This window comes from Mobula birostris, chromosome 5, assembly GCF_030028105.1.
Source record: "Mobula birostris isolate sMobBir1 chromosome 5, sMobBir1.hap1, whole genome shotgun sequence".
NCBI lineage: Eukaryota > Metazoa > Chordata > Chondrichthyes > Myliobatiformes > Myliobatidae > Mobula > Mobula birostris.
The window spans coordinates 112,538,626-112,558,944 of NC_092374.1; the positions used below are offsets into that span (position 1 = coordinate 112,538,626).

The 20,319-nt window shown below is 41.9% G+C and overlaps 1 protein-coding gene across 8 annotated transcripts in view; it reads right to left on the reverse strand.

The window, feature by feature from the left end:
- The window catches only part of LOC140197936 (myc box-dependent-interacting protein 1-like), a 177,398-nt gene that overhangs the window by 94,716 nt on the left and 62,363 nt on the right, over window positions 1-20,319 (reverse strand). For 7 of the 8 annotated variants that reach the window (XM_072258561.1, XM_072258565.1, XM_072258564.1 and 4 more), the window contains exons 2-6: window positions 13,128-13,208; window positions 9,476-9,530; window positions 8,847-8,941; window positions 7,372-7,467; window positions 3,103-3,210 (exon numbers count right to left, since the gene is read on the reverse strand). In XM_072258561.1, the coding sequence (XP_072114662.1) occupies window positions 3,103-3,210; window positions 7,372-7,467; window positions 8,847-8,941; window positions 9,476-9,530; window positions 13,128-13,208 (435 nt within the window). Of the gene's footprint in view, window positions 1-3,102; window positions 3,211-7,371; window positions 7,468-8,846; window positions 8,942-9,475; window positions 9,531-13,127; window positions 13,209-14,103; window positions 14,190-20,319 lie in introns of those variants that run through there. The other variant, XM_072258560.1, reaches the window with a different exon arrangement.

A 20,319-nucleotide genomic window follows, 5' to 3' on the forward strand; every position in this document is an offset into this window, starting at 1 on the left:
TGCTGCGTTCACCAGCAACTTTGATGTGTGTTGTTATGAGAGAGCTGCCTTGATCTGGGACCCCACCATGCCTTATGCGGAGCCTCAGTTGCACAAAGCTGTGGGAGAGCTGCCCTCACTCACTCCCTAATCAACCCAATTGGGAAAGATCCATATTTACTAGCAATGCACTGAGTACCAGGACTCACCTTGGGGGAAATAGAACATTACAACACAGAACAGGCCTTTTGACCTACAATGTTGTGCCGACCTTTTAACCCACTCTAAAAATCTATCCCTTCCCTTCTACACAACCCACCATTTTTCCTTTTCCCACATGGTTATTGAAGAGTTTCTTATACATCCTAATGTATTCCTCCACCACCGCCACTGTTTAAAAAAATACCAAAGGTAATGATCCTATGCCACCTCTAAACAATGAATCATGTACCAGAGAAAAGCATAGGAAATTAAAAATATCCCACCACTGACTACCAACAGGACAAAATACTTCTGCCAACAAAAGTTGTTTCAAGAGACTTGAGCTTCAAGCACATCACAAGTACATGAGTAGTTAAGCAAGCGACAAAGATTTCACATCACGTACGTCACAGTTGGAACAGTGTGGTCACCTGGTTTCGGAGTAGATTTGACTGGGCGACGATATGTGCCACCAGTTTTCCCTGGCACCACTGAGGCGCAGCTTTCTCGAGCAACGAGACAGGCTAGGGCGAGGGAACAATAAAAGCACACAGAAAGATTAAAGCAAGGGTTGGTGAGTTGGGGATAGTGGAGGGCAGGTTAAAGAACAAGAGCAAAATGGAACATTTGTTAGTCACCAGCACAGCTAAACCAGGATTTCCTCAGCAACATTTAAGAGGTCAGCTGCAAAGAACAGTTAAAAAGGCAGAAAAGCAATTAGAGCAAGATACCAATTATCAATAACACGGCATGAGTGCACCCAAACAAGACATACTGAGAACCTAAAGATGGTCAACAATGCACAACTGATTGTAGTAGTAGTCGCGATGCGATCATTTCAATCGAGTATGATATCCTCCGAAGGTATTGTCCATTGGTGGGACCTCGGGCGGTAGTTCAGTCCAATCCAGCATCCCCATAACTGGGATGTTAGGATGGACTCCCTTTAAGGAGAACACCTGTGCATGATCTTAACATGGGAAGGCTGGTGCAAGGGTAGTCACCACTCGAACCTCAATAGATCGGTGTCTGGATCCAGTGTCATGGAATGCAAGACATCTGGGAACCCTTCACTGCTTCAGCCTTCCTCCACCCTCTCTGTCATTGTGATGTGTCGTCATCTTCCTCCAGCTCCACCATTGAGGTTTTGTCTGGAACCTCCTCCTTGACCTTGCCACCATGAACTAAGCACCAGATGGCTACATTCCAGACAGCATCGCTCTCAGGATCTCACAAGCCTCTACCATGATAGTGATGATCCCCAGAGAAGACTGCTGAAATCTACTCTGATCAACAAGTTCACTAATGGTTTACATGATTGGATTTTACAAGTTTGTGTCCAGGAGTTGCACAGTGGAAAAGGTCAAGCAATGTTGTTGAAATAAAAAACAGGATCTTTGTTAGTAAACAGGCAAGACCACAAGGTCACATGACAACTTTACGTAACTTAGTTAATAGTTTGCCAAGTTTCAGGCTTGTTATGCTGTCAATGAACGTGGGGCAATGAACTGAGGTGACACTACAGTTTTTAATCATACAATTAAGTTCCCTACCACTGAAATGTATCAAAATTCAAAATTTAGTTTATATCAGTTTTAGCAAAGATTTTGCAGAGACTTAAAAAAACTGGTTTACATCGTGTGAATTTGGATGTAAAATACTAATAGGAAATACAGTGAAGTGGTAATGTACAGAGGTACATTGGAGCTCAATTCATAGCTTTGGAAAATCCCAACATAATGTAGATCGGGTAACAAAGGAGTCATTCAAAAGGCTTTCCCTCACAAGCAGAGACATTCGAGTGCAAAATAGGAATATTACAACTGTACAAAAACGGTCAGACCATACGTGGAGTATCATGTATAGTTCTGGTTGCTGCAATATAGGAAGGATGCAATAGCAATGCAATGCAGAGGAGATTCAGCAGGACAGAGCCCAATGCAATGCTAGCATTTATCTTGATATGACTAGAATATAAAAGGATGTAATGGTGAGACATTTATAAGGCATTGGTCAGACCACATTGGAGCATTGTTAGCAGTTTTGGGCCCCAAGTTGGGGATGTAGGTTCGATTGAGAAGTTTGGATAAAGTACGTGGCTGGAAGGAGTATGGAGAGGCTCCAATAAAGGGAGACTAGGACCTGAGCGCACAGCCTCAGAATACAAGGGCTTCCTTTTAGAATAGCCAGAGGGTGGTGAATCTGTGGAATTCATTGCCACTGATGAAGCCAAGTCATTGGGTATAACTAAAGTGGAGATTGATACAACTCTGGAATTTTATATTCCTCAAAAAAGGTCTCAAATGCCACCTGTATATTTTCTCCTTTTTCAGGCAACTTGTCTGATGGGAATTTCTGCTCCCCACAGGTAAAAATAAAGCCACCTCCCTACTGTCCCAGTTACTATCAACCTTTTCCAGGAATCTTGGAAAGTTGAGCTAGAATAAATCATTGCAATTCTATGAGGCTGTCCATATGTTTCAAACAACACATTTCTATTTTTTTTAAATATCAGCTCTAGGCTGGTCAACTGCAAAGTAGTAACCACACTGACGTACAGCAACTAATTCCAAGCACACAAAACACCAGTGAAATCTGTTAACCACTGCTTGCGATTAAGTTGCTGTGTTGTGAAATTGGTTAAGTATCATCCTCCACTTTCTATCACTGTAATGAATAAATGGTGATAAACTCTCTTCTGCCAAGGTAACAGGCAACAATTGCAAAGAGGAAACAATAGTACTTAACAGGGAGGCAAAGTCCTAGAGTTTGGTACTGAAAACAAGAATCAGATCTAATGGTACCTTTCTAAATTAAAACTTAAATTGCTCTAAGAGGAAAACTGGAGAGTTGACAAAATAGCTGCAAAAAAACATTTTTGCTCATCTTTTGGACTGTCTGGTTTTATATGAGTTATATCACCTTGGCTATTTTCCCATCGTCTTTCTTCTTTGCACCTTGGAGAGATTCGTAATGATGTCTTGCACTATCATAATCAACAAGTTTCCTCCCACGCTTCGCAATACGAGTCTGCAAGAGAGTGGAGATATTTTACTTGGGAAAGTGGCAATGCAGGGTTGTCTCAATCCCATCTTAAGACAAATTCCTCAAAAATATCCTAAACAGTAATAGTGGCTTGCACAAATGCTCATTTGTGGCTCCCTCGAATTTAAGGCATATGGATCCATCACAGTGGACAATCAGATGGAACTTCCCAAGCGTCACATTTACCTCTTTCACCAGAAAAGTGTTTTGTACTCACAACTGAATAAACGCACAGGGCAGAATAACAATTTACCCCATTCTAAGAAAGCCTTAAAAATAAAAAAAAAACATTCGATGCTTAACTCATTATTCAAGAGTACATCCAAAACAAATTCAATTCATAGTTCCAAAGGGTTACAGGCAAATGCCTGGAGAGGGAATTATCGGACTATGGCAAATGGGAGATATGGAACCATACTACCAAGTCCAGTGCAAGTGAGATGAGAAAAACAGAGTGGGAGGGCATACCACTAGCTAACCTCTAAATTAAGCCTCATCAGAGGTATACAGCAGAGAAGCATCCATCACCACCCATCCATACCAAATCTTGTTACTCATCTACACTAACCCTATTTGCCCAGATTGAGTCTGTATTCTATCTTCTCCTTCAGGCATCCAAATCGCAACTTGATTCTACCAGCTCATCTACCAGACCATTCAAGTTATCAACCATAAAAACTTGCCACAGGTTCAATCAACAGGATGCCAGAATGAGTATTGTTAGATGCCAGTGAATAATCGACATCAAGAGTGAATCATTGACCCCACTTACGATCTTCTCGATCAGACTTAGTGTGGCAACATTGCTTTCTCCATGCCAGATGTCCGAAGTTCATTCATGTGAGAAACAGAGGGCAGATGGCCAGAACAAAAAGGGTGAATGGAAGGGGTGGCAAAAACTGACAAGTAATAGGGAATTGAAATGTTCCAGGATTTTTTGATATAACAAGAATGGGAAGCACATGAGCTTCAATGTTAAAAATGAGCCACAGGAGCAAAAACAGCAGTACAGAAAATTGGTGTAGTACCCCAATCTACTCTAAACAGTGGTAGCAACACATGGAAAATAAGAGTACAATAACCATGGGGAATTAATCTATACAATTTAAATTAAGTAATGTGATTAACACAGGGCCTTGTAAAGTTTTCAGCTTCCAACCCTTTGTTTACATAGTATTACAACCAGGGATTTTGATTAATTTAACTGAAAGAATAAAGACTATTTGTGAATCACATGCTCCTTTTTCACAGGGACATTTGTAAAGCTAGATAAATGCAGACATCCCACCTCTCCCGGAAGTTCCGGGAGTCTCCCGCATATTAATAGCGGCTCCCTGATGCCCACAAATTATATACAATATCCCAGAAATCAATTTTTTTGAGAGCGAGAGAGAGCACGCAAGAGGAGGGCGAGAGAGAGCTTGCGCGAGAGGAGAGCGAGAGAGAGCTTGCGCGAGAGGAGAGCGAGAGAGAGCTTGCGCGAGAGGAGAGCGAGAGAGAGCTTGCGCGAGAGAGCGCCATGGCAGAGTGTTCCAATAAAAGAAATTATAAAACGTATGTCACCCCAGACTACCCTAAAGTGTACCCCTGCCTAATAGGGGTCAAAAATAATGACGGTGTTGCTCGCTGCACTGTTTGCAAGTGACTTTTCTAGTGCCCACGGTGGGTTAAGACTGTAAAAGACATGTTGAGGTGAGTTTAACAGGTGTCATTCATTCATTAGCATAGCTAACGTTATTTAAACCAGTTGGCTAGCTACTAAGGAGCTACTCTATTGCAGACATCCCACCTCTCCCAGAAGTTCTGGGAGTCTCCCGCAAATTGATGGTGCTACCTCCCTGAAATGAGTTTTTGCAGGGTGGGATGTCTGTAAATGTCATCAGTTCAAAAGTATTTATCCCCTTTGCTCAGTACTTAGTTGAACAACCTCCTGCGGCTATTACAGCCAAGTAGTCTTTTTGGATAAATCTCCACTTTACACAGCATGATGGAGCAAGATTTGCCTATTCTGCCTTGCAAAATTGCTCAAGCTGTGACCAGTTAAATGGGAAGTGGCAGTGCACAGCAATCTTGAGGTCTTATCAGAGATGTTCAATCAGTTTAAGGTCAGGACTTGAACTGGGCCATTCAAGGATATCAATTTTCTTCATTTGAAACCACGCCATGGTTGCTCTGGCAGTGTGCTTTGGGTTACTGTCCTGCTGAACCACAAACTTCATCCTCAGTTTAAGCTTTCTGGTAGAGGCTAGCAGATTTTTATCTAGGATCTCTGTATTCAGCGGCATTCATCTTCCCATCAATCCTGACCAGATTTTCATTTACTGCTGTTGAAAAGCATCTCCATCATATTTACAGTAGAGATGATGTTACCTGGCTGATGCATAGTATTAGATTTACACTACACGTACCACTTAGTATCGAGACCAAATGTTCCACTTTAGTCTGATGCCACAAGATCATTTTTCACATCTTTACAATACCTTCTAAGTGATGCTTTGTAAAGTAGTGATGGACAAAATATGCCTTTTTTAAAACTAGGGCTTCTTCTCAAAGCCTTAGATTGTAGGGCCATGAACTTCATTTCCAGTTGCAGCTACTGACTTCTACAGCTCACTCAGAGTGATTGTTGGCATCACAACTCTTCTCTGGCCATTCAGTCTAGAAAGGCAGCTTGACGTAGGTAGTGTGTCCATGGTTTCATATTTTTTAATCCACTTTTTCATGAAAGACTGCATTGAGTTCTGATGTATGTTCAGTGCCTTTGAGTTGGTCTTGTACCGTTCCCCAAATTTGTGCTTGTCATCATTTCCTTGACTTATCTTGAATGCTCTTTTGTCTTCATTTTGATTTGGTCTGTTGAAAATCTACCATATTATTGGCTATTGGACCATACAGAGAGGGGATATTTGCAGAATACTTATGAATTCATTGAGAACAGCTGATCCTCCAATTTTCTACATCCACAAATTGGGTGAGTTGGTAATATTGCCACTGAGAAAAGTTAGTGTACATTAGAGATTTAAAAAAAATCAAAGGGGATGAATACTTCAGCCTCAATTTGAGTTTTTAAAAATTTTTTAGTAAATTGTTAACAGGTTTTAGAATTTTTCTTTTGATTTGACATGATGCAGTGTTTTACAGATTAACAAAAAAGAAGTCCTACTTCAATATATTTAAAATTTGGAAAATGTAACAGTAAAATGTGAAAATAGTTGTGGAAGCTTAATACTTTTTCATAGTACTGTAAATTCACACACTTGAGATTTCTGTACCATTATATTAAAAACCCACCCGGGGTGGGGGGTGGGGGTGGTGGTGAGCTGTATAGAAAACTCCAACCCAAGAAAGCTCAAGCAGTTTGTGGATTGATTACAAGCTTGTTCTGAAGACCAAAGTTTATCTGCCAGGTGCCAAAATGGCTTCATGCCGAAGAGGCCAAAATGGACAGGATATAGCAAAGACAAGGAAACTTTGTAAGAAAAGAGGAATGGTGTGCAGCAAAATGTACTCGATATGCACTACGTATTAACACAAGTAGTGTTTCTCACAGAATAATGAAAAATGCATTAAGAATAGAAAGAATCACTCCTTTTTCCAAGGTTGAAGAATCAATAATCACTAATCCTCATTCCACTAACTCTTCCCATCTCTTCGGCTTATGGAAGCATCACCCCAAGGATATTAATCTCAACTATTTCAAGCCACATCTCGTGATCAACATCACTTGCAACACAAAATCTGCCCTCTTTTCCAAAAGGTTCATGCAAATGTGACCCGCCAATGCCTCTCCTTATGCTACATTGACCATTCAAAGCATACAATCGCCTTCACTGGGTCTGCATTTTTGACCCTCGTCTCAAAGCCCAGGCAACCCCTATTCACCTTTCATAATCAATTAAGTCTCGACCATTCATGCCCCAATCTACTTTATTTCCAACAAAATATCTTCTCTAGTGGCTCAAATATAGCATCTGTGCGGCAAAAGCTTCCGTTGTAACATCAGTTACTTTACAACAATACTAAAGACTTAAGGCACAGGAAAAACAATGTCCATGAATTCATCAAGAAGTTGAGGCAAGATGTACAAGTCATTTTAAAAAGGACAAAACAATTAACAGTTCTGAGTCCAAAGTGGATAATTCATACTTTGATATCTGGAAATTGGCCTAGATAAGTGTCTAGCGTCAGAAGAGCTTGATCCACCAGCTTTTGATGATAATCAGTCCAGAGAAGGTCGCCACTCTGGAAGAGAAAAATTAGTTATTTTAGGAGAAGCAAATGATCAAATTTTTACCTGATAACAAACCACAATATAAATCAGGAATAAACCACAAGGCTGTTCAATGCTCAGTGGTCTATGACAATACCAGTTTCCACTAATCTACTGATCTATGCTTCTGTCTTCAAAATAGTCAATGTATAATCCCTGGTGCAGTGGATTCCACAGATTCATGGCCTGTCATTTTAACTCATCATTATCCAAATTCTAACTGGCTAACCAAAGGAAAGCATGGAAGCTCTTACCACTAGTTCTGAAGTGACAATGGAAGGTCCCAGCTCATTTTAAAGAGCTGGTCATTGACTTCTCGGAGGGAGCAGAGGCACATGCTCCCATTTGCACCAGTGCAGAGGCTGAAGGGGTTCCTTGTAGTGATTACCAGTTGCCTGTCCTGATCCTAACATAGGCACCAGTCAACAAAGTTCTAGTTCGGCAGGAGACTAAAGGCATTTTGCATTTCCCCTCTGACCCTCACCATTATTACCCACACACCAGAAACACTATTTGGATTCATCGTGGCTTGGTTTGGCAACAGCTCTGTCCATGATCGCAAGCAGATACAGAGCTGTGGACACAGTTCAACATATCACAGAAACCAGCAGCCCTTCCATGGGCTGTCTACACTCCACTGCTGTGGTAAAGCAGCCAACATAAAAGACCTCACCCATCCTTGACATCCATCTTCTCCCCTTCCCTTGAGGGGGAAGATACAAAAGCCTGAAAGCACGTACCACCAGGTTCAATGTCAGCTTCTGCCTTGCTGTTATTAGACTATTGAATGGTTCACTAGTATGATTAAGTATTGACCTCAGTCTACCATAAAACTTTGTAGCTAAATGTCTACCTGCATTTTCTCTTTGTATTTTTCCTGTTGCACTACTATAATCAACCGATCTGTATGAACAATATGCAAGAATTATTTCCACTATCTCAGTTATGTGACAATAATAAACCAATTTCAATTACAAAGATAATAGCCGAGCGTTTGCTCCTATCCCACTTCCACAAGTGGCAATCACCTCAAAATAAAATCCAAGATGCTATGACAAACACCCTAAAACTTGCGTAGGAAGCAGTGTTACTGCCTGGAGAAGCCCAAAATTGTCAACTGTCATTTAAAAGGCTTGGACACTTTCAAAATGAGGTATAGATTTAACAGAGAACGTAGACCATTATTGGAAGATAACCAGACTGGCTTGTCAAGTTCTGGTGTATTGTTCCAGGAATGCAGGGCTTACAAATATAAAAGGCAAGTGAATCATGGTAAGGTCTAAGTCTGCATTTTGGTGGACTGAACGGGTCAGAAAAAAAACCCAGCAACACTCAAAGTATAAAAACTAACCTCTGAAATAGAATGAACAACCTCTCTGCCAACCCAATCTGGCTCGTAAATTTCCTCCAGCAATTCCGACAACTTCTTGGTGGCTTCATGCATAGCTTAAAAAGACAAAAGTTAACTGATATTAATTTAACTATATTTCTGCTCTTAATATGAAGGGACAGATAAAGACATGAAAAATACCCTAAACAACCTCATCAGATGCTGTATGTAGTTCTGTAAAGAAAATGCCATAAATACTCCCAGTCAAACTGAAACTGAACTTGGCTTTAAGATCATAACTTGAAGGTACAACCCAAGTAAATGAGTATATTATTATAGCAAGGTTGTGAAGGTGGAGATGACCACCTGTACAGGAAAATCTACCTAACACCTAATTAAAGCTAACAGGCATCAATTTCAACGTTCAGATCATAACTTGGTCATGTGACTAAACAGCTACGTTAGGACGCTCCAGTTGCAAACAGGAGAACGGCATCCTGACTCAAAGACACTTCCCCAGAGACCATAACCTTTGATACCACTCAATGTCCGCCTTTGACCCATATCTCCCAACAATTTGACCCACACATCTTTCTCTCATTAAGAAGTGTGCAAATAACACTAAGGATGCAAAGTGCAAGCCCACTAACCTTTTACAGCAGTCAGGTATGCTCGCAGATCCTTCTGCAGTTTTGTTCCTTCGGCCTAAATGAAAATAATTTAATATAGTTAAAATGTTTTCCAATGCTATAGTAGTATTTTAGTGTAATCAATATAAGCAAACAGTTGGCCAAACTTCAGTTCACAGGAATTTAAGATTCTCACCTCCCTCAACTTTCATCCAGAAAATCACACTCAAGTGATTCTACACAACTTAGAAAGAGAGAAGGACATGAACTTAAACTACCTAAACTCATCACGCACAGTAACAATTGTTAAACACAAGATAAACTGGGCAATAACATCAGTGCATTCCTACACTTCTGGCCTCAGGCATTTGGAATGTTAATCACCAAAACCTGGACTTCCCAGTGAAAACTTCAGATAAGTCTCAGCCCATTTATAAAACTTAAATTACACTGATCTCACATTGCTCAGTAACTCTATCCAATAGCTCTTTAGAGAACCAACGGGTGCTGCAAATACTATTTAAACTTTTCAAAAAGAGGAACTCAGGAATGTCATTCTTGCTAATTAAAAAGGGTTAACACAGGAAATGCCAGAATTCTACTCTTGAGTACAGATGTTTTCATTCAGATATATGGTTTCATTAAATACAAGAATCTGCACAAAGAAAGGCCACTGGTCAATATTCAATGGTTTTCATAGATCGATGCATTATAAAGTCTCTCTGATGTGTTAACCATTTTTCCACAGACCTACACAATGCTGTAGAAACTCAGCAAGTCTGGCAGCATTTATGAAAAGGAATAAACAGTTGAGACTTCACCTGGATTGAACATAAACAATTTATTCCTTTCCACAGATGCTGCCTGACCTGCTGAGTACCTCCAACAGTTTGTATGGGTGACTCTGGACTTCCAGCATCAAATTGTGTTCCACAGACTTCAACTTGCAGAGTATTTTCAACACTTAATTCCAAACTTTTTTGCTTTACATTTGTCTCTTGGCCAGCCTTAGTTTGCCATCCAGATTGAAGGTCATACAAAACTATACTAGTACACACACTGTTGCACTACTGACCAACACTACCATTTTAATTTGCTTTCCAATCCATGCTCCTGTCTCACCCTAGTGATGCATTATACTCCCATCTGAAACTCATGAACACTGCAGTTCTGGCTAAATATCATTCCAAATATGATGTCAAGGCCACAAATTCTGGAATTCTCTCTAGAGGCCGTACGATTATTGTTCTTGTCATCCATTGCTGCTTGTTGTCCATATTAATGATCTGGGTAATGATGTTAACTGGATTAGCAAGTTTGCTGATGGCACAGAGATTGGAGCTGTAGTGGACAACAAAGGCGGCCATCAAAACTTGCAGCCTGATCTGGATCATCTGGAAAAATGGACTGAAAATATCAGATAGAATTTAATGTAGATAAGTGCGAGGTGTTGCACTTCAGGAGGACAAACCAGGGTAGAACTTAGTGAATAGCAGGGCACTGGGGAGTGCAGTAGAAAAGGGGAATCTGGGAATATAGATCCCCAACTCCTTGTAAGTGGTATCACAGGTAGATAGTGTTGCAAAGAGCTTTAGATAAGGTAAATGCAAGCAGACTTTTTCCACTGAGGGTAGGGGAGAGTACAACTAGAGGTCAAAGGTTAAGGGTGAAAGGCAAATATTTAGGGTAGCCCGAGGGATGAATTCTTCATTCAGATGGTGGTGAGAGTGTGGAACAAGCTGCCAGCAGTGTTGTAGCATGGATGACCAGAGAGACAGAGTTACTGGTAGATACAAAGCAGCTTCTTTATTCGACACAAGGTACAGCAGGCATCATACGGACGGAGACGCTTTCAGTAGAAAGGTCTGCCAGCTCAATGTGGGCTCGATATTTACATGCTAAACACAAAGGCAATCGCTACTTAAAAAGTTATAGACAATGCTTCCTATTGAAGCTACGTATAAAATATCACACCATCCTTTCCTTCCGATGCCAACATGTCTGGGTTGGTATCCACAGCCTTTAGGAATGTAAGTTAAGTCTACAATACATTTATTCGGCATTTTACGTGCTAACATAGAAGACAATTAATATTTATAATGTAAAGATAATACTGTCTTCAAAACTACAGAATCTGGTCAAACTACAGCGCCAGAAGTATCTGGTATTCACACCTTTTTAGGAAGCGCATTGTTGTGGACTCAATCTACAGTACTTTGTCAAATAGAAGTTTGGTGGCCAAAGTCATTTAAGTGTAAACAAATCATCTACCCAAAAAAATTCACTCTAACAGTAGTGGTAGTGGGTCCAGGTCATTTGCAACATTTAAGAAATATGGGTAAGTACATGGGAGGGAAATGGGACTAGTTCAGTACAGACTAGTTGGGTCAATTGAACTATTTCAGGACCACGTATTCCTAAAGCCTTTGGTCAATCTAATAAGTGACCTGACTGCAGGTAAGGAAAAGGCTTCTCTACTTTCCATGCAACGAAGTTGCGTTTTAGACTTAGCTGAAGACAATTACTCGGTGTTATCCAAACATCCTGCAATTTATAGACACCTGACTGAGGTACATCACACGAACAACTTCCTCTGGTCTCATATAATACTAGTAAACAAGATGAGCCAGTATATGAATAGGACCAACTACTTGCCACCAACTCCCTAAATCAAGCACAAAGAAAGACCTTCACTTTAAATGCAATCAGCAGCCTTGTTAGCCAGATGAACTTCTGGGCTACTGAAGCCCTGTTGTAACAGGCAGCAACAGTAATGAAGTAGAAAATGGAGCAGTGGAAGTAGTACTGGTACATCCTTGGCCAACTTTACACTTCAAATCAAAATAGTTGCCTCCTTCCTTCTGACCAACAGCCCCAAGTTCAGTAGCAAGGAGACAAATTCCATTGCACAATCTCCTCCTCCAAAATGGAAGGGTCTGACTGCAGTTTAAGTACTGCCATTCTTGGTCTTAACTTTGAACCTGTTTCCTTAAGCTTTCATAGCGGGGGGAGGGGGCATAATGGGGACATGCTCCCACTTCCTATTAAATGTATGTGTCTCAAATAACCTCTGATAGCCAAGTCCAGCTCCTGGCTTCTACATGCAGCTTAGCTATTAAGCCTAGCAGAAACATTTCTACTGACAGTGGGTAAAGGTGGGGTACAGTGCCTTAAAAACTACTCACTTCAGGTGTATGTGGCTTGTCAGCCCTGGCTGGCAGAAGGGAAACTGATCTCAAACCTCCACTACCACACCCACTCATGGTGGAAAGCTTCAGAAGTAAACTCTAAGGAAGAGCTGGAGTCCCTAAGACAGTCCTACGTTGAGTTCAATGCTGATCAGCAACTCCTGTGACATTGCTGGTGCCAAACTGTATTGATTTCTGCCATTCCTTTAGATTCAGAGGGGGATCCTGCTGCATGGGCAAAAGCTTGCTCTCCTTATCGTACTGCCCAGGGTTACATATACAACGCCAACAGCTACCATGGTTGACCCTGACTTTGAACTAAGATCCAGGATGCACAAAGTATCCCCATCACAGTGCAATTAAAAAGCAGTGAATGTTTGAAGTGATTTGCTGCAAGGGGCATTGACTGCTACATTCCTGAAGAACGCTGGCATCATAGGGCATCCAATACATGAAAGGAAGTTAGGATTCTTAGATTCTCTTACCAGTTGTCTGTTGAAGTTTTGCACACATTGCTCAAAGTGTTCATCTTTTGTCTCATCAGCCTTGCCCAGCTTCTGAAGGACCTGCAAAAGTTAAAGCAGAGAGTAAGTGGATGCTAAGACATGCTGAGGTGATCAGCTCCAGAAAAGGCAAAGGAGTCATGGCAGCACCTGAGGCAAAGAGCTCCAAGCCTATCTTAAGGCTCTCAAAAGTACATTCAACTGCTGTTAGTATTCAGCAGGTCAAGCAACATGTATGGAGGAAATGAGAGATAATATACCAAACTGGATGACCTTCAGAAATGTTCACTGGTTTTTATTTTTTAAAATGTAATTTTGAGTCTTTGTAGGACATTAAAGGTTAGTAGTACATTGTCCAAAAGGTACCTAGACCCAAGACAAAGTTCACAGTACTAAATAAAATTTATCAATGTATACGCTACAATACAGTCTCACAAACAGCCAATGTGCAAAGACAAACTGCAAATAAGATAGAGAGAACACAAGTTGTAAACGGTCTTTGAACACGAGTCTGTAGGTTGGAGAATCAGTAAGAGTAGTAGTGAATTGAGCTATCCACACTGCTTCATGAGCCTGATGACTGTAGGGTAGTAACTGTTCCTACACCTGGTAGTGTGGGATCCAAGGCTTCTGTAGCCCCTGCCCAATGACAGCAGCAGGAGAGCATGTCATAGATGGTGGCGATCTTTGATGGATTCTGCAGCAACGCTGATTAAAAGGCAAAATCTAATCTGCAATAGGTAGGTCCACAGTTCAAGATAAAAATTACTGCATTATGAGCTAATAATTGTGGGAACAAAGGAGCATGCTACTATGTATTTTGAACTGTAAACTAGGGAATGGAAGATGAAAATAACATGCCTGAAATGCTGTAGATGGAAGTATTGACTCGTGATGGTCTGGTATGGCAACTGAAGTGCTCAGAAGCACAATCAGTGGCTGAGAATAGTGCACTCACCTCAATACATGGAACATCCTCCATTATTGGTAGCATGCCTCAGGACAACATCCAAACAACTCTGGTCATGTCACCTTCTAGTAGCTACCATGAGGCAGGAATTGCTGAAACCTCCACCCCCCCCCGCCCCCCACCACTATCACCATGTAGAAGAACAGCCACTTCCTTCAACCATAGTTATTACCATACTGGCACAACTTAATCTCACCTCAGTATAGCAACACCATGACCACCTCGCACTACAATATTTCTTCCAATTGTATCTTTAATGTATAGTTTTCTTGTGATTGTGGTGTACCTAATGCTATTGCAAGTTGGCAATTGCATCTACATATGCAGAAATATACTTCCACACTGACCCAAGCCAAGTAAGAGATTAACTGCTGACATTTAAGACTCAGGATGCTACAAGTTTCTGCATTGCAACTTCCAGCATCAGCAGTTTGCTTTGCTTTTTATTGAACTGAAACCCTCCATGGCAGCATTCAATTACACAAAACCACAAAGTTGTTGAAACGAACTAAGCTGCCAGACTCAAGCTGCACTCAGTTACCTCCCATGCCTAGTACAGTGGCCACAGTGTATATTCTTGGTCTTCTGCTACTGTAGCCCATCCACTTCCAGATTTAACATGCATGTTCAGAGATACTCCTCTGCACACCACTGCTGTAATGTGTGGTTATTTCAGTTACTGTCACCTTCCTGTCAGCTTGAACCAGTCTGGCCTTTCTCCTCTGATCTTTCATCAATTGGGCAATTTTGCCCATAGAACTGTCACTCTCTGGAATTTTGTTTGGTTTTACACAACATTCTCTGTAAACTCTAGTCTACAGACTATTACATATGAAAATACCAGGAGATCAGCAGTTTGTGATACTCAAACCACCCTCTCTGGCACCAACAATTATTTCGTAGTCAAGTCACTTAGATTGAGTCATTTCTTCCCCAGTCTGATGTTTGGGCTGAACAACTAACCCTCCTGACCATGTTGACATGCTCATGCAGTGAGTTTCTGCCACACGATTGGCTGATCATATATTTGCATAAATGAGTAGGTGTACCTAATGAAGTGGCCACTGAGTACTTGCCAAAGCTTCCCAGAGAAAACCACTGCAGCAACCTGCCCGGCACAAGTCCAGACCGACACTGTGGCTGATGAAAGGAATTTTCAGTGTCATATCAAGGCTACTAGCACATTGTACAAAGCTGCCAAGTGCAATTATCATGATGAATTTGAAGGGAATGCAAGGGCTAGGTCAGTATGAAGGATTGGGAACCTCTTGTCAAAACCAATGCAAGGCTAATATTCATAAAAGTTGCTGTTGAACGCGGCAGGCCAGGCAGCATCTCTAGGAAGAGGTACAGTCGACGTTTCAGGCCGAGACCCTTCGTCAGGACTAACTGAAGGAAGAGTTAGTAAGAGATTTGAAAGTGGGAGGGGGAGGAGGAGATCCAAAATGATAGGAGAAGACAGGAGGGGGAGGGATGGAGCCAAGAGCTGGACAGGTGATTGGCAAAAGGGGATACGAGATATACGTCTTGCCCATCCTCTGGGTCCCCCCCCCTTGTCTTTCTTCCCGGACCTCCTGTCCCATGATCCTCTCGTATCCCCTTTTGCCTATCACCTGTCCAGCTCTTGGCTCCATCCCTCCCCCTCCTGTCTTCTCCTATCATTTTGGATCTCCCCCTCCAACTTTCAAATCCCTTACTCACTCTTCCTTCAGTTAGTCCTGACAAAGGGTCTCGGCCTGAAACGTCGACTGCACCTCTTCCTGCAGATGCTGCCTGGCCTGCTGCGTTCAACAGCAACTTTGATGTGTGTTGCTTGAATTTCCAGCATCTGCAGAATTCCTGTTGTTTGCAAGGCTAATATTTGTCTCTAACTGCCAGCCACACCCTAAGTACTGCTAAGAAATGAAGCTAGATTAGCAGCTCTGGAGAAATGCTTGCAGGCTAGTTACTATCAGTGGACACCTGCTCGTTAATGCAAATATCTGCGACTATTCTGTGGCTAGCAAATCAACTCCTGGAAGCAAAAGCTTTCTGATGGGGGGCGGGGGGGATATGAAACAAAAAATGAAATTCTCTCTACTTCTGCAGGTAGATTAAAAACTAGCTCTCAAACAGCTCAGCATAATCACCCAAAACAATCTGATTGGCATCTCAACCACGAGTTCTTTCTGCACTGATGTACAATGATTACATATGTACGACCTACAAAACACACTACAGTCAACCACCCGGACTACTCCAACAGCACTGTCCGAAACTACAACGCCATCACCAAGGACAGTAAAGCAGCAGGTACTCGACTGCACCAGCAGTTCCAGACTCTCCTTCAACTCACATGCACCACCCTGATGGAAATCTCACCATTCTACCATTGCTTGGTCTGAGCCACGATATTCTCTATTCAAACTGCAGCAGTACTTTCACCAGGACTGCAGCTGGTGGCAACTAACCCCACAAGATCAGAGTTGAGCAATAAATGCCTTGCCAGCAATATCTAAACTCTGAAAACTAAAACGCATAATTCGAGGACTTTTCAAAACCTGACATTGATAGATTATACCAGGGGTCCCCAACCTTTTTTGCACTGCGGACCGGTTTAATATTGACAATATTCTTGCGGACCGGCCGACCGGGTGGGGGGTGGGGGTAGGGTTGCTAACGAACAAGAGTAGCAGTCAAATGCGTTGTTTACCCAAAAGACTGCAATAACCATGAAGCCTTGCGCGGGGCACCAATGCGCATGCGCATCGTGACCCGCTGATTTCCCCCCTTCCCCCCCAGCAAATCTTTTTTGGCAATTCTGTTCGTGGGGGTGGGTGTTAATCACTACCGGAATATAGGTGATAGTGGGTAATACACTCAATTTTGTTTCTAAAAGGGTTTATCTAACGAATTTAATATTAAACACACAGCGCCTATTTTCCTCGCATGGATATAATGATAAGTCAATTATCAGGGGAGCTTAAAGTGTTGAACGAACTTCCAGTAGAAGTGGCAGAAGCAGGTTCGATATGATCATTTAAAGAAAAATTGGATAGGTATATAGACAGGAAAGGAATGAAGGGGTATGGGCTGAGAGCAGGTCGGCAGGACTAGGTGAGAGTAGCGTTCGGCACGGACTAGAAGGGCCAAGATGGCCTGTTTCCGTGCTGTAATTGTTATATGGTTATATAGGTCACTTATAAGTCAATAGCATCATAACATTTTAAGTAATATTTGGATATTAAACGCACAGCACATATTTTCCCCGTATGAACATACAAAATCATTGCAACACACCAATATCGCTGAATCAGTGGGAGCCCTGGGCTTGTTTCCCTGCAACAAGACGGTCCTATCGAGGAGTGATGGGAGACAATACTCGAAGGGGGTTCCTGATGTCCAGACTATTCCGCAGTTTAGTTTGCATTGCATTCATTGCAGAAAAATGTTGGAAATGAAAGCAACGTTTTCAGTGCTTTCGTGGCTATCTCAGGATACTTAGCAACACAAATCAAAGTTGCTGGTGAATGCAGCAGGCCAGGCAGCATCTGTAGGAAGAGGTGCAGTCGACGTTTCAGGCCGAGACCCTTAGGATACTTAGCCTTGACTTTGATCCAAAATGCCGACAGAGATGTTATGTCAAACATACTTTTCAGCCCGTCGTCATTTGCAAGCTCGAGGAGTTGATCACCTTCCCGCCCTGATTCGGATGACGCGCGGGTCATGACCTCGCATGCGTAATGGCTGATCAGTGGCTGTGACAGAGAATGTGGAAAGGTGCAGCTGACCAAATCATATTGCTTCCTCGCGGCCCGGTAGCGCATGCTCTGCGGCCTGGTACCGGTCCACGGCCCGGTGGTTGGGGACCGCTGGATTATACCATGCAACTAATCTCAATTTCCTGTATACAATTGTTAAAGCAGCAAAGCCATTCATGTGGTGTCTGCACAATATACTTCAGAAGTTTGCTTTGGCAACAGTTGTCTTTTTTTCAATATTTTTATTAGTTTCTACATAGAAGAATACAGAGTACAAGAAAGTATATACGAGGTCGAAAAAAGCAACTACCAATTACATTACACAAACACGAGGAAATCTGCAGATGCTGGAATTTCAAGCAACACACACAAAAATTGCTGGTGAACGCAGCAGGCCAGGCAGCATCCACAGGAAGAGGTATAGTCAACGTTTCGGGCCGAGACCCTTCATCAGGACTAACTGAAAGAAGAGATAGTAAGAGATTTGAAAGTGGGAGGGGGAGATCCAAAATGATGAGAAGACAGGAGGGGGAGGGATGGAGCCAAGAGCTGGAAAGTTGATTGGCAAAAGGGATGAGAGGATCATGGGATGGGAGGCCTCGGGAGAAAGAAAGGGGGAGGGGGAAAGCCCAGAGGATGGGTAAGGAGTACAGTGAGAGGGACAGAGGGAGAAAAAGGAGAGAGAGAAAAAAACTAATAATAATAATAAATAGAAAAATAAGGGATGGATAAGAAGGGGAGGTGGGGCATTAACTGAAGTTAGAGAAGTCAATGTTTATGCCACCAAGTTGGAGGCTACCCAGACGGAATATAAGGTGTTGTTCCTCCAACCTGAGTGTGGTTTATCTTTACAGTAGAGGAGGCTGTGGATAGACATGTCAGAATGGGAATGGGATGTGGAATTAAAATGTGTGGTCACTGGGAGATCCTGCTTTCTCTGGCGGACAGAGCATAGGTGTTCAGCGAAACGATCTCCCAGTTTGCGTCGGGTCTCGCCAATATATGGAAGGCCGCATCAGAAGCACCGAACGCAGTATATCATCCCAGCCAACTCACAGGTGAAGTGTCGCCTCACCTGGAAGGACTGTCTGGGGCCCTGAATGATGGTGGGGGAGGAAGTGTAAGGGCATGTGTAGCACTTGTTCTGCTTACAAGGATAAGTGCCGGGAGGGAGATCAGTGGGAAGGGATGGGCGGGGGGGGGGGCGAATGGACAAGGAGGTCGCGCAGAGAGCGATCCCTGCGGAAAGCCGGGGGGTGGGGAGGGAAAGATGTGCTAAGTGGTGGGATCCTGTTCGAGGTGGCAAAAGTTACGGAGAATTATATGTTGGATCCGGAGGCTGGTGGGGTGGTAGGTGAGGACAAGGGGAACCCTATTCCTAGTGGGGTGGCGGGAGGATGGAGTCACAGCAGATGTGCGTGAAATGGGAGAGATGCGTTTGAGAGCAGAGTTACATTATATCTATTCATAACAACAATCTTAATACCCATTAGTTATATTGAAATATACTAAGTTATTACAAAAAAACTAACCCCTACCAAGACTGAAGCTGTTTATTAAAGAGAAAAAAAGGTAAAATACCTTCTCTTATAATAAAAATTAATAGTAGCCAACATCTAAATTTAAACAACGGATTAAGGGTTTTGAAAGTTTTGAAAATAATTCAGGAATGGTCCCCACAATGTTTGAAAGTCTTGAGGAGATTCAGAAATTGAACAACGAATCTTCTCTAAATCTAAGCATGACATAACATCGCATAACTATTGAGCTTGAGTAGGAGGAGAAACATCTTTCCATTTAAACAAAAGCACCCTCCTAGCTATAAGAGAGCTAAAGGCCAAAATATGTAAACCTGATGTCTTCAACTTGATATCTTGTCCTGCAACAATACCAATTAGGCCCGTCAGAGGATTAGGCTTAAAATTGACTTTGAAAAGTAAAGAAAAAGTTTGAAAAACTTCCTTCCAATATTTTTCAAGACATGGACAAGTCCAAAACATATGAATTAATGAAGCTTCTCCATTATTGCATTTGTCACAGTAGGGAGATATATCCAAATAAAAACAAGAAAGCTTATCTTTAGTTGTATGGACTCATGTACCACCTTAAATTGTATGAGGGAATGGCGAGCACATAGCGATGACTTATTAATCAAGTTTAAAAATTTCATTCCAAATTTCCGCAGATATTGCTGTCTGTAAGTCTTGTTCCCAGAGATACTTAATTTTGTCTAAAGGAACATTCCTCGTCTCCAGTAACATACCATATAATTAGATATTGAACCATTATAAAAAGGTGTTAAATTAAAAATTACATCAGTAAGTTCTTATCTGAGCTTATAGGAAATGTGCATAATTGAGATCTTAGAAAGTCTCTAATTTGTAGATATTTTAAAAAGTGAGTTTTGGGTAGGCTATATTTAGCTGATAATTGTTCAAATGAAAAAAGATTTCCTCCAACAAAC